Raw genomic sequence first — 12,289 nt, 5'->3', positions numbered from 1 at the left:
TCCTTATGTCTTTCTGACAACCAAGGAAGCAGCAAGACAAGTCCCTGCCAGCCTTTTTTCCACCAAACACAAAGGCACTACTAAAATACCAGTGAGCACTGTAAGACCTCTCACTGATCATCATCTGTTTGACCAAAGAAGCTGCACTGGAAGATCAACAAAGAGAAAAAACGCTGCAAATTGGGTGCAGTTTAAAAAGGAAACACAATGGTCACGAATCTCATCTACCAAATTCAAAACAAAGGCTTCAGCTCTAAAAGTAATGTGCACATTTTTATAGTATTATTGCAGGTCTATGGGCAAATCACATAAAGCAATGTTTTGTAAGTGCAAAGCTAATATAACTGCAGAATTTACGTATTACCCCTTGCACTGGCAGAAGATACAGGAAGAAACACTCTTCCTTGTTTAAGGAAACTAATAGCTTCTGCTCCATTACACCTGATCTGTAATGATGGCAGTAAGTATACCTGCAGGGAAAGAATCTCTTGACTGGCATTCTGCTGAAGTACCACACAGAACAGGCTTTTTTCAGCAGAATTTATTGACAATTCCCACCACTTAACTTCTTAAAAATTTGAATCCTACTAAACTTCACTACTGTTTCACTACCATCAAATTATTAAGACAAAGAGAATATCCTGCTGCAAAGATAACAATAGAGATACAGAGATTCAAAATAAATTTAAGAAAAACGCACAGGGAAAGCTAAAGAAACTTTTCACAAAACCCCACCAAAAGAAATGAGCAGTGCCAGAAGCCAGCAGGTCTGCAATACAGGACTCCCTGTAGCTTGGCATAAAAGCCCAAAGGATAGAATGGGGGAGTATTTTTTTGTATCCCACTGCCATTAATATAGAAGTGTGTTTTCTTCAGTTTTCCACTGTGGGGCTGCCCTGCAGGAAGAGATTTGTTTTGTCTTTGTTTTTAACTGTTTTTGTTTCAACAATACAGAAGTTTAGCATAAAATGATGAAGGCACTCAAAGCAGAAGTACATACCTTATAAAGACCAAGGAAACCCAAATCTTTTATAACAGAGAGGGCACTGACTCTGGGTCCTGTAGTAATTTCTCCTGCCACCTGCAACCGAATCTTTACAATCTCCAGAGGATTAGTGAAGATGACCTGGGAACCTCCTGCCTGCAAACCCAAGGAAAAAGAAAGCCAATTGCATTACTAGAGCATGTGGTGACATACTGACTTTTGCAAGGTGGTGAGTGCCTTCACTTCTCACTGCATTGGCTGATATTCTCATGTAAAAATATATGAGAGATTTAATAAAGCACCTGTCTGAAGTCAAAAGCCCCAGATCAGAAATCATGGGTTTGTAAAAAGAGATTTTACATTTATATTTTTATAGCCCCCTGAGGTAAATTAATTCAGTTTGTCTCTGTTTTTTTCCTCGACATCACTTTCTAGAAATCATGGCTGTGTTTAGAAGTCTATCAGATATTACAGGAAATACTAAACTAAAATAATCATTAGACTTGTGCTACTGAGGCATCAAATACACATAAAGAAGACCTTATGTTTATTCAATAATAATCCATCACCAATGTGTAGACATGCTATTTGCATTTAGAAGTGATGCTGTTTAATAGGTAAATTTGCATTTAACAGTGTAATTTTAAATTATTAGAAAAGGTGTTTGGAGTTTTGTTTAGCAGCCTGTAATAGTCCTAAGTGGAAACAAAATATGAAATTTAAATAGGAAGACTAACATTTCAAAATATGATACTAGATAGAAACAGGAGTCATATCTTTGAGCTGAGCATGACAGATTTTATTTGCAGGAAATACTCTCTTGGCAGTGTTGAAGGACTGTCTTGCAAACTTCCTAGCCGTAGTGTTTAAAGCTGCTTCTGATTCTGCACTTTAGCCAAAAACTTTCAAAGAACTGTGTCTCAGGTTTGAGAGAGATTCAATCTGACAGTTCAGTTTCAGAGTTTTTAAACCTGTTTAAAGTGACATGTTTAGATTTCTCCCTGGTTTGCTGTAGGTACTACCATTCACTTCTGAAGAAGTTTGTGGTTCAACACAATCCAGCTGTATTTTACTAAGCTTGTTATCCTCCCCTCTTCCTAAGACACCTTTTCTCATTTAAAAATTAAACCCATTTCCTTAAAAATTGTAGCATTTGACTACAGCCACCTTTAAAAAGCATTCCTTGCACAACATACAAGCTCCTCGTAATTCTGATCAAGTCCTCCAACCTATCAAATTGTAGTGAAGTAAACAGATGCAGAATATCTGCAGTTAAAACTTTTTACCACTTCTAAATTGCCCAAGTAATAAATTATTTTTGTGATGCTGGGGGGTTGGGAGAGGGGTGTGCATACAGGGGTGTGAAGTAAAACCAATAGTCTGATACGGCATCTCCTGGACAGCCTGCATGGTATTCTCTGAGAGCTGACTGACAACTAAAGAACATTAATCCTTTCTGCATATAGCACAATCTTCCTCTCTCCAGCAGCAGGCAAAATAAATTTGAGATTTGCTTCTCAAACTAAGAAGCTGGCAATCTGAATTATTCTAGCCTAGAGACAAAAGAGCATTGCAACCCTCATTAGCTTTTACTGAGAATAACCCAGCACTTCAGCAGTGTCTATGGGCTGGGGGCAAGGAGCATCAGCACCTTCACTGACCAAGCATCCCATACTTCACTGAGCCTTCACTGAGCACTGATAGCCTTTTATTGCAAGCCCTGTTTATTACTTCACTCAATATTGACATTTAAAATTATCACTGCAACACCTTTACTGAAGCACCTTGACCCAAACAGTGGGAGATCAACCTCTGCTTTTGATTAATTATCTCCATTGTAGTAATTATTGTCTTTAACACTTCCCACTCAAATAATCAGTCTATACAGTTAATCTTAATTTTATTCCCTCACTTCTTCACCTCTTTGAAAGCAAATCACAGCCTGTTTTTGTGGTCATTTGTTGCAACCATCAGGAAGATCACAAGAACTCCCAGACCAGCCAAAGTGATTCCCATCTTCTTTGTTCCTTGGACTTACTGCATTGTGTTTACTCAGTCATTTGACACCACTCCTATATCCAAAGGCCTTCTTTACACTCTCCTTATTTCTCATCTCACCTTTTCCAGTTCATACACACCTATCAATGCAAGACAAAATGGCTGTCTTGCTAGGCAAAGTTGCTATCTAAATAAAATTTAGAGAATTTCCATCTGGCAAATTCTGTTAAGCTTTTTTTTGTTGTTGTTTGTATTACATTAAGCATAAAACCAATATCAAATGTTTTGTATTTCCCTCTATCTTTTAAAAAAATAGTTTGGTAGATAAAATGTTAAGCAGCATGTTCTGGCTAAATAATACAATCAACCAGACAAAAAAATTCAAGTAACTTTAGATTGCAACACTAAGCTAGAAATTCACTCCTTCTAGACAATTACCAGCTACCTGCCCATTAAATATGTATTATTTGTTTACATGTACATGTGAAATTCCATTTTTTAATGTTAAAAATTAGCACACCCTGCAGAGCAGCCAAAATAACTCTTCCTATTTGCCTAACACCCACCACAGAAACACAAATAGGCCAATTTGTAAACATTTCTATTTTCTGCCCTGAATTCAATCTTCTAGCAATTAACATTTTCCTCTCCTAGGTGCACAGCTGCCTACCTCAGCCATAGCCCTCTTCTGATACAGAAAGCAAAAGACTCTGAACACAACACATTTTAATAATTTAGCAGCAACACTAATTAGAAATACAATGCTACAAATTCTATATAGTTAATACGGAATTAAGAATTCCAACAGTATTAGAAGATGATTTGGTGGTCAAGTTATTGAGCAAAATAAAATAAAAGGAAAACCCTAAGCTTACATTATCAGTAGAAAACCCACTGAAAAGCTCTTTAATTACATCAACACTTTGACCATTGAGTATTTACAGTGCTGACAGACTTCTCAAGGCAGCTTTCTCAAAAAGAGCTGTAAGTACCTAAATACCCAGTTAAATACTCCTTATTAGCAGGATGCCCTTCTATCCAAGTCTTGATTTACGCTGTGTTACTTGGAGCTTGGCAAACTGTTCTGCCCATCAGTGATTGATTCACACGAAGAGGAGCGCTGCATTCAGTGGAGTGGCACAAATGAGTTAGGTGCCTCAACGGATCACGAATACAGACAGCACAACCTTTGACTTTAATGCAGAACACGTAATACAAGAAAACTCACTTTTTCACTGTGTATTTTTTAAACAATGAAGGTAAGGATGGTTTTTAGTTTGTCTGTGTTTTCTATTTAAGTAAGAGGTGGTTATCTATCTGACAAAGAACGTGTGAGGCAGAGGAGAGTGCTGCCTTGGGGAGCAGAAGAGCACTCTGTAGAAAAGGATGCAGAGGAGAATGACACAAAGGATCTCCAAATAAAAATGAACTGGAAGCATGTAGGTTTGCAGTATAAATCTCCACACTCCTGTGCAAATCATTAGCAATCAGCATCATTCTTTTTCAAAGTCTCTTACTTCAGCTGTCAGCTATGTATGTTAAATACTTGTGCACGCGTATATGCACACAGAGGTATACACTGCAGTCCCTGAATTGCTTTTGGAGATGGTGCAGTAAATCTCGATTGCTCTCTCATAAATCCTCGCTTCACACATAAATTGCAACAGACACTTTAAAAAAGGTTGACAAATTTGTTTCTGAATGGAGGTTATTCATACACATCAAAAATACCAGTAATAAAAGCTTCTACTTAACCTTAATGTCATGTAAAATAACTCTACAAGGAGCAAATAAAGGAACTAAATCTGACAGCAAAGGTTATGAGAGAAAAGATGTAGTTTGAGATCCCACAGCAAACGCCCCATGACATGCCAAAGGCTGAAGGAAATACACAAATGACCTTGCAACATGAGACCTCTTGCCCTTTCCAATTCCACCCGAGAGGCATACACTCCAAAGAGGAGAGGCCTATTTCAAGCCCTTCCTTCCTTCCTTTTAGAAAACACCACATCCTGGATCCCAACTATGTCAGAAGCAGCTAAAATAAGATGTTACTTAAAACAGTCTTGTTTAAAAAACATCAAAAGAACTTGCATTTCTTTCTCTAGGCAAAGCTGATACTGTTCATGAACCTAGAGTGAGCTTAGTGTCTCTTATTAAAAAATCCTTTTCTCCCTGATTTTAAATGTCCACAATAGAAATCAAGTAAAGTAATAAAGTTTAATTCTGCTTTTAACTTTATCTTTTAAATTTAAAAAAATTAGTTTTTATAATAAAAGAAGAAACATACCTTCAGGTTTTGAAGGAAAAGCCATCTGACAGCTATAACTCTGTATTTCTGTGCGCGTTAAACAAAACCATCAATATTTTACATTATTTTTTCCAAACTAAGTATCTGACACATTCCTAGTTGCCCGATAAACCTATATGCATTTTTGTGTGCATGTATGTATATGCCTAAATATGTATGAAAATTATTTCTTACAAGTATACCAAATATATTTAGACTGAATCCTACATTTAATGTTTATGAAAACTTAAAAATCAGTGATAAATTTGAACCTCTCTGTGTATGTATGGGCAAACACAAGCACACATACATGCATCCCAACCTCTAATTATCAACACATGCATTGCCTACATCTCCAAAGGTTCTCAAGACCCTTTCTGCCTGGCACCCCACATCATCTTTCTTCCTACAGCATAAAGCAAAAACATCTTTCTGATGAAACACAGTCCATCCATTCAAAATGCCAAGCACCACACACAGAATGGGAAGAATACACTTCTTCCTGTGTAACTCATAGGAATTACAGTTTAAAATCACAGTATCTTTGTCAATTGTCACAGTAATCATGAATCATTTACACAGCATTAGATGTCTACTTCAACACTGCTTCCCAGCTGAGGATGAGCAGTTCCCCTAGAGCACCTTGCCCTTCCCGATGTCCTCACATGTGTCATGTGTAAGCAAATCTGGGAAGCACTGTCCATATCAGGCATGTGCTCTCTGCTTCCCAGGCCTCTGCTGGAACAGGGGAAAGCACTGCCAAAGCCTCACTCAGTCTCCCTGCAACTCAAAGCTAATGGTAGCTGAAAACTTCAAAGGCAGGAATGCAGGTTAATCACTGAATTACAAGGAAATGTAATTCAATTAATTACAGTAACAGTAGGGAAAGAAACTGTTTGCTCTGTGTAAATATGGATGGTGCTGTTAATGATTAACAAACCGGCACACTTCAGGCAGGTAGGAAGATGGGATATCAGTTTCATCCATCAGGGACAAGAGCCCTTTCACTGACAGGTATGACCTGGCTGCTGTAACTGAGCTGCCCCAGAAGCTGCTCTACAGTTTTCAAACACAGCTACAGCTTGAGAGCAGCTGGGAATATTTGGACTCTGACAGAGCAGACCCTGCACTTCCCAGTGACATTTACACTGCCCAGCAGCCAGCAGGTAGGTTTAAAGGAGCACAGGGCACGGGCTGCCTGCGGGAGGTCCCTGCCCTGCAGGAAGGAAGGAAAGACAAGAGACAGGCAGCTGACCATATAAACAGGCACTGCCTGGGCGGGAGTCTGTGGTAACTGCTGTGAGAAGGAAGATGTTTCTTCTTACTGGGAACACGACTTTACTATATAAGCTTACAGAAGCTGAGAATGATTGGAGCCTGAGATATAAGAGTTTGGCCAAAGCGATTCAATCTCTCAGTGTCAGCATTTCTGGAGGAGGGACATGCCTGTGAGTGGCCCCTTTGCTGGACAGTACAGAACTACTTCCAGATACTCCAGAGCTGAGGATACCGACCAGTCTACACAGGGTCCCCTGAACCACCACCCCGTTAATGTCAAAGGTTTCACCTGTCCTTATTTGTGGGTCTTAGAAGACTGTAACACCATAAGCTTTGATACAGCACTGCCATCCAGAGATGAGAACTTGCCATGTCTGCTGGAACCTTTCCCAGACTGCCTCCACTTCCTCACAAGAATTCTTTTGTTTGCTGTTTGAGGACTGTGGTATGCACAATGTGCTTTTGTATACCTTGCAAGATGGAAGGCTTTTAAAGTATGAAAAGTATCTGTTGTAAACTCTGTAAAATGCCTGAAAATATGCCTTGCTCATTTTGTTCATCCACCAGCAGTTCCATACCAGAAATGATCAAAAACTGCATGAGGAGATAGTTAAACACTAAATACAGGTAGTACTAAGTCCATCTCTGAGAACTACATTGTGAGCATAATGCTGATTCTTCTGATATTATGACAAGGTAAAAAAGTATGTTTTATTTTTAGGCTATATTTATAGTATACTATTAGCAAAATATTCAAGTGTTGAACAGTAACAAAAAGCCACAAAAACCCAAGTTACCCAAATCCAAATGCTGAAAATTATTTTGGCGTATATAAAATCCAAACATTCCCACATTAACCCATCATTTTGCACAGAGAGAGAAGGTAGAAAATAAAGGAAAAATGAAAGGTAGCATCACCCAAACACAAAGCCCTTGGTGCTCCTGCAGGGAAATGGACTAAGCTTACTTGGGGCCCTTCCTTGGATGTAACTGTTGGTTGCATCCCATAACATTTTGTAGAAAAACAGAACACAATAACAACAGAAGTGTGAAGACCAACACTATTTCCAAGCAAGTCAACACAGAAAAGTGCTGTCAAAATGAGAACAAAAAGGTCTGAGGACAAAAAAAAGACTAATACCGGATTGCCCCTGCTTTAGCCAACTGTTACTTTCAGACTCTTAAGCTCACAGGCTTGCTAACAAAGATTCTGCCATTTACGAAGAAGTGGAATTGCTAAAATTGAACTAAGCAGCAGTAGAGTCAAAAAAATCTTCAACTGGTAAGATACCAGATGATCCAGAGGAAGCTACAAAGAAACATCCCTCAGGTTGCTAAACTGTGACCAACACTACTTCTACAATTTTGTTTAGAATTCTCCAAGACTGAGTAAGATTAGTATTATCTTCAAAAAGGAGATGAAAATATCAGTTTGGACAGTCAGGTAGAAGGTGTTGTGTTTACAGACTACAAATCTGCTCATCTTTGAAAAAACACCCAAATCTCTGCTTATCTGAAACTCAATTTCTCCCCAATTTTTGCATGTTCACCTTAGTAAGACAAAGAAGTTATTTTGAAAAAGGAGCATCTAGCAAGTGAAAAAGGCTCTAACGTAGATGGAATTTAGTATTATATATTTCTGTGCAAAATAATGTAAAGTAACAAAATTCATTATCAGATGTTTGATTTTGATTATGAATATAAGCACAACATAACACAAATGAATTACATTCTCTGCCATTAGAGATGACCTGTATTTGCTTTCTGTGTTACTCAGCTTTCTAGAAAAAGGTTAGTCTTCTGCTAGCTACACATTAGAGCTGCTTTCTCACATTTCTCAGAAAATAAACTTTGTACACTGACAGGTGAAGACTCAAGCATGTACCAGGCTGCCAAATTCAATCAGGCAGAACTATAAGCAGCCTCCCTTCAGGGCTGTTTCTTTGAATTAAAAGTTTGCAGAGGTCAACAACCTTTCTGCCCCAGGTTTTGTTGTAAGCCAAGGAGGTTTTATACCAGCCTGTCAGCCTACTCAACTGGAAGTCATTAGTGTTCTCTGCTACAAAAGAAACCCAGCTCAAGCCTTAAACATATTATAGGGTTAACAACTGTCAGGGAATCCCACAAATGGAATTAGCCAATGTGCAAAACTGAAAGAAATCTATCATCAATATCAATTCAAACCACTTACAGATTGCTAGAACATCCACAGAATTACAGCCCTCAACTTCAACAAAAACATGGTTTGCTTTTTAACTGTATTTGGATGAGTGATGTAATTAGCATCTGAAGTTACATAGCTGCATTTTATACAAAGTCATTTAAACAGACAATTCACTCATACACGTTACCTGAAAGGTAAGGCTGTATTGTTCATTTTTTCCCAATTTTCACAACAGTAAAAATTTCACATACAGCAAGTTGAAAAGTGTATTTTTCTTCCCTCTTAAAATCTTCAGTAAGAATTAGATTTCCTTAAACCATTCTAGACCTCTCCATCCCTCCCCTGAAGGAAACTTAATTATGCCTATAATCCATTCTCAAGGAGAACCTGTATCTTCCCAAACTAACAATGAATGGCAACCCAGTAGAACATTAGGAAAGAGAGAATAGGACACCCTCTTCTTTGGGCTTTGTGAATAAAACCACTGAATCTGAAAGTTACAAGCTGGGCCAAAACAATTTGTTTAAGCACATTATTCTAAGACAACTTAATTCAGAATTATGCTATGTTTTTCGAACAGCAAAAGTCCTTTTTTTAGTTCTTGTGACTGGGAGAAAAATGAGCACTCCTGTTCAAATCGACAAAGCACACCCATTAACTGTCATTCCAACTATTCTGGACGTGACTGAGAATCAATTTTTCCTAGGAATACAGGACAGATACTTACACAGCCTCCAGCAAGGATCTCTGCAGGGAGTGGAATGGAACCATCTTTCTTAGTAAATTTGTCTCTGACAAAGTCATTAACCTAATAAAGATACAATATATTACACACTATTTTAAGTTATTTTTCTTGCTTATTAATATATATCAAGTACATCTGTAGCCATATATATTAGACTGCTTGTAAGTGGTCATCTTTCACACATTTTAGGAAATAAATCCTGTGCATGTTAACAAACAAAAGGATGCCAGGGAGGAAAGAAAAAAAAAAGATACGTACAGTTAGCTTAATAGCCTTTTCTGGAGCAACACCTATCAGCTGTGGTAACAAGCCTACAGAAACAAAGACATCATAAGGCAACATTATCTTCCTAATAGAGAAAATAGTATTTTATCAGTGCTGTACAGAAATACCTTTCTGCACAGGGAATATCCTTTGAGGTGGATGGCATTTCAGTATGGGATGCTGCTAGAGCACTGCATATTCATATAATTAATTATAATTAAATATAATTTCACATTACAGTTTCTGTTAAATTATTAATTAATTAATTATTAATTCTGAAAATTATTATGGAATATGTGACCAGATCTGCCTTCCTTGACCAAGTTAAGCCTGATGCTATCGCTGTACAGAAGGAAAAAAGTTTAGGAACAAACATATACCTTGGATATGTCTACTACATAAGAGTTTGTCTGACTTTTTTAGCCCCTTAGCATAATTTTCCTAAAAAGCTTGCAATCACTTTTTAAAATGGGACAGAAATTGTGAGATATATACATGACTATGACAAATTATCACCTCACTTCTACTTGACTCACTAACCTGAGTTTTCTGAATACTCAAATCAACTAAGGGCATAAAGGATTTTTTCTTGTTCAGTTCAACGTGGTAGCATGAACTTCTTTAAAACCTGTTACTAATAAACATAGTTTATCTTACTAAGAAGAGCTATTAGTGGACAGAAACTGATTTTGCAAGGCCCTAGGTTCTGGAAAGTAGCTACTATCAAAATGAACTGTCATTTGAAAAATGCACATACACTTTTCTAGGAACTAATAGGTTTAAGAAAAAAATCAGTAGATGGCAGTCTTAACTTCCTAACATAACACATTATAACAGCATCTGTTATTTTTAAATCCATTTTCTCCACAGTTGTTTTGGCATAGGTATAGATCATAAAACTTAAAAGAAAGTTGTTTTTATTAGATATGGTCACTTCCTAATGTTATTCCATGGTTATGGAATATCATTTTGTCTAAAGTGTTTGTCAGTTAACCAACAAAAAAGTCCCACAGCAACCAAACTGTATTGACTGTATTCACTTTCCACTATTCGTTAAGTACAGAGAAATCATGGCTAAAAATGTTAAATGTCCAAAATGCCCAGAAGCATTCATCCTGCAGAATTTTTAAACTACTTCCTTAAAAGGAAGCTCAGAATAAAGATGCCATAATAGAAAGTACAGCAGTTAATATATGCAGTGTAGTGTTTTCTTCCAACATGGTACTTTCTGTGCAATTTACAGACTTACTATGCTGAGGAAAGGTAGTTATTAAACACAAAGAAAGGTTGACAGTAACAAGAAGAAATGGCACCCTCCCAGCCTGAATTTCTGATCTACCGTGAAAAGACAATCCAGTTCTGCAATGCCTATACTTCTAAAAACCAAAACCACCAGACAAAACACCACAAGACCTCCCCCCCACCCACTCCCTTTTTCTATGTAGCGGAACTCTCTGGGCACACACATCTGGTGTGCCAGAGAACCTGCATGGTCTAGTGAGGGACCTGAAAAGAAACTTTATTAGTTCTGAAGTTAGATGCCAAGACTCAAAAGTGTCTTTGTTTTCTTGACCAAAAATTGTAATTCTTTATTTAGAATTATAACAATTCCAGTTTGTGTTTAGTTCTATTTTTTAAACTGCAGAAAACAACTACATTGTACCATTATATTATGGCACAGATGTACTGTTATATTACAATACAATTAGGATAATCCAGCTCAGGAATATAAGAACCCAGTAACAGACCCACAGTCAACTCTGTGTTTCTGTGGTTTAGTTTAACATACTTCCAACAGAACATCTAAATCTCGGAGTCCAAATCTTAGCAATATGTTGACCATTAACTGTAACAGTTTCAAAACAACTACATGAACTTCTTATCTTAAACAACCTTAAAGACGATTATTAAACAGGCTATTAAAAAGTTTAGCAAACTGACATTCTTTCAAACAAGAACATTTTTTCAACTGTAAAAAACTGCTTTTAAACTTGTCAATGGAATCATCCTTGATTTCAAAGTGCTTGAGTAGGGTCAGAAGACAAAAATAAAATAACAAGTTATTTTAGATGCTGCTGTACAAAAATAGGGTGTGGGAGCAAGAGAAAGAAAACAGCACTGTAGAACAGCACTGAGGAATCAGTCTCATAGATGTAACTCAGGTACTTGCTTTTATGAAAGATTTAGCATGAAAAAAGAAAACAATTTACCAGTAGGACATTAATTTATGCAGACTACAGCTATTTCATTGACTTTGCACCCACATATTCCTTCCCTTACTTACTTGCATAGCAAAATCCTGAAAGACCACAAAACACTCTTTAGCCAGAACACACAGACTTTCACATAAAAAAACTCCTTAGATACTGTCCATAAGGGACACTGCCCAATGTCTTCACTGCCAGAACACATCACAAAGCAGAACAAAATGTGGTAGCTGTCACATGATTTTGGTGTAGCTAAAGGAACAGGTGTGCCAATTAATAAATACCTTGCTGATCCTTATGAATTTTGTGAACTGCATAAAGTTATGGGAAATTCCAATTAAAATAGATAATTCAACTA

The 12,289-nt window shown here is 37.3% G+C and overlaps 1 protein-coding gene across 4 annotated transcripts in view; it reads right to left on the bottom strand.

Annotated features, from left to right (window-relative positions):
* Positions 1 to 12,289, bottom strand: part of SLC25A12 (solute carrier family 25 member 12) — a 45,660-nt gene that overhangs the window by 4,265 nt on the left and 29,106 nt on the right. For all 4 annotated transcript variants that reach the window (XM_056496151.1, XM_056496153.1, XM_056496150.1 and 1 more), the window contains 3 exons: positions 9,719 to 9,771; positions 9,443 to 9,523; positions 1,001 to 1,141 (listed from right to left, as the gene is read on the bottom strand). In XM_056496151.1, coding sequence (XP_056352126.1) covers positions 1,001 to 1,141; positions 9,443 to 9,523; positions 9,719 to 9,771 — 275 coding nt within the window. The remainder of the gene's footprint in view (positions 1 to 1,000; positions 1,142 to 9,442; positions 9,524 to 9,718; positions 9,772 to 12,289) is intronic.

The sequence above is a fragment of the Oenanthe melanoleuca genome, chromosome 7 (assembly GCF_029582105.1).
Source record: "Oenanthe melanoleuca isolate GR-GAL-2019-014 chromosome 7, OMel1.0, whole genome shotgun sequence".
In the NCBI taxonomy this organism is placed as follows: domain Eukaryota; kingdom Metazoa; phylum Chordata; class Aves; order Passeriformes; family Muscicapidae; genus Oenanthe; species Oenanthe melanoleuca.
This window is presented reverse-complemented; position numbering and strand designations above follow the sequence as displayed.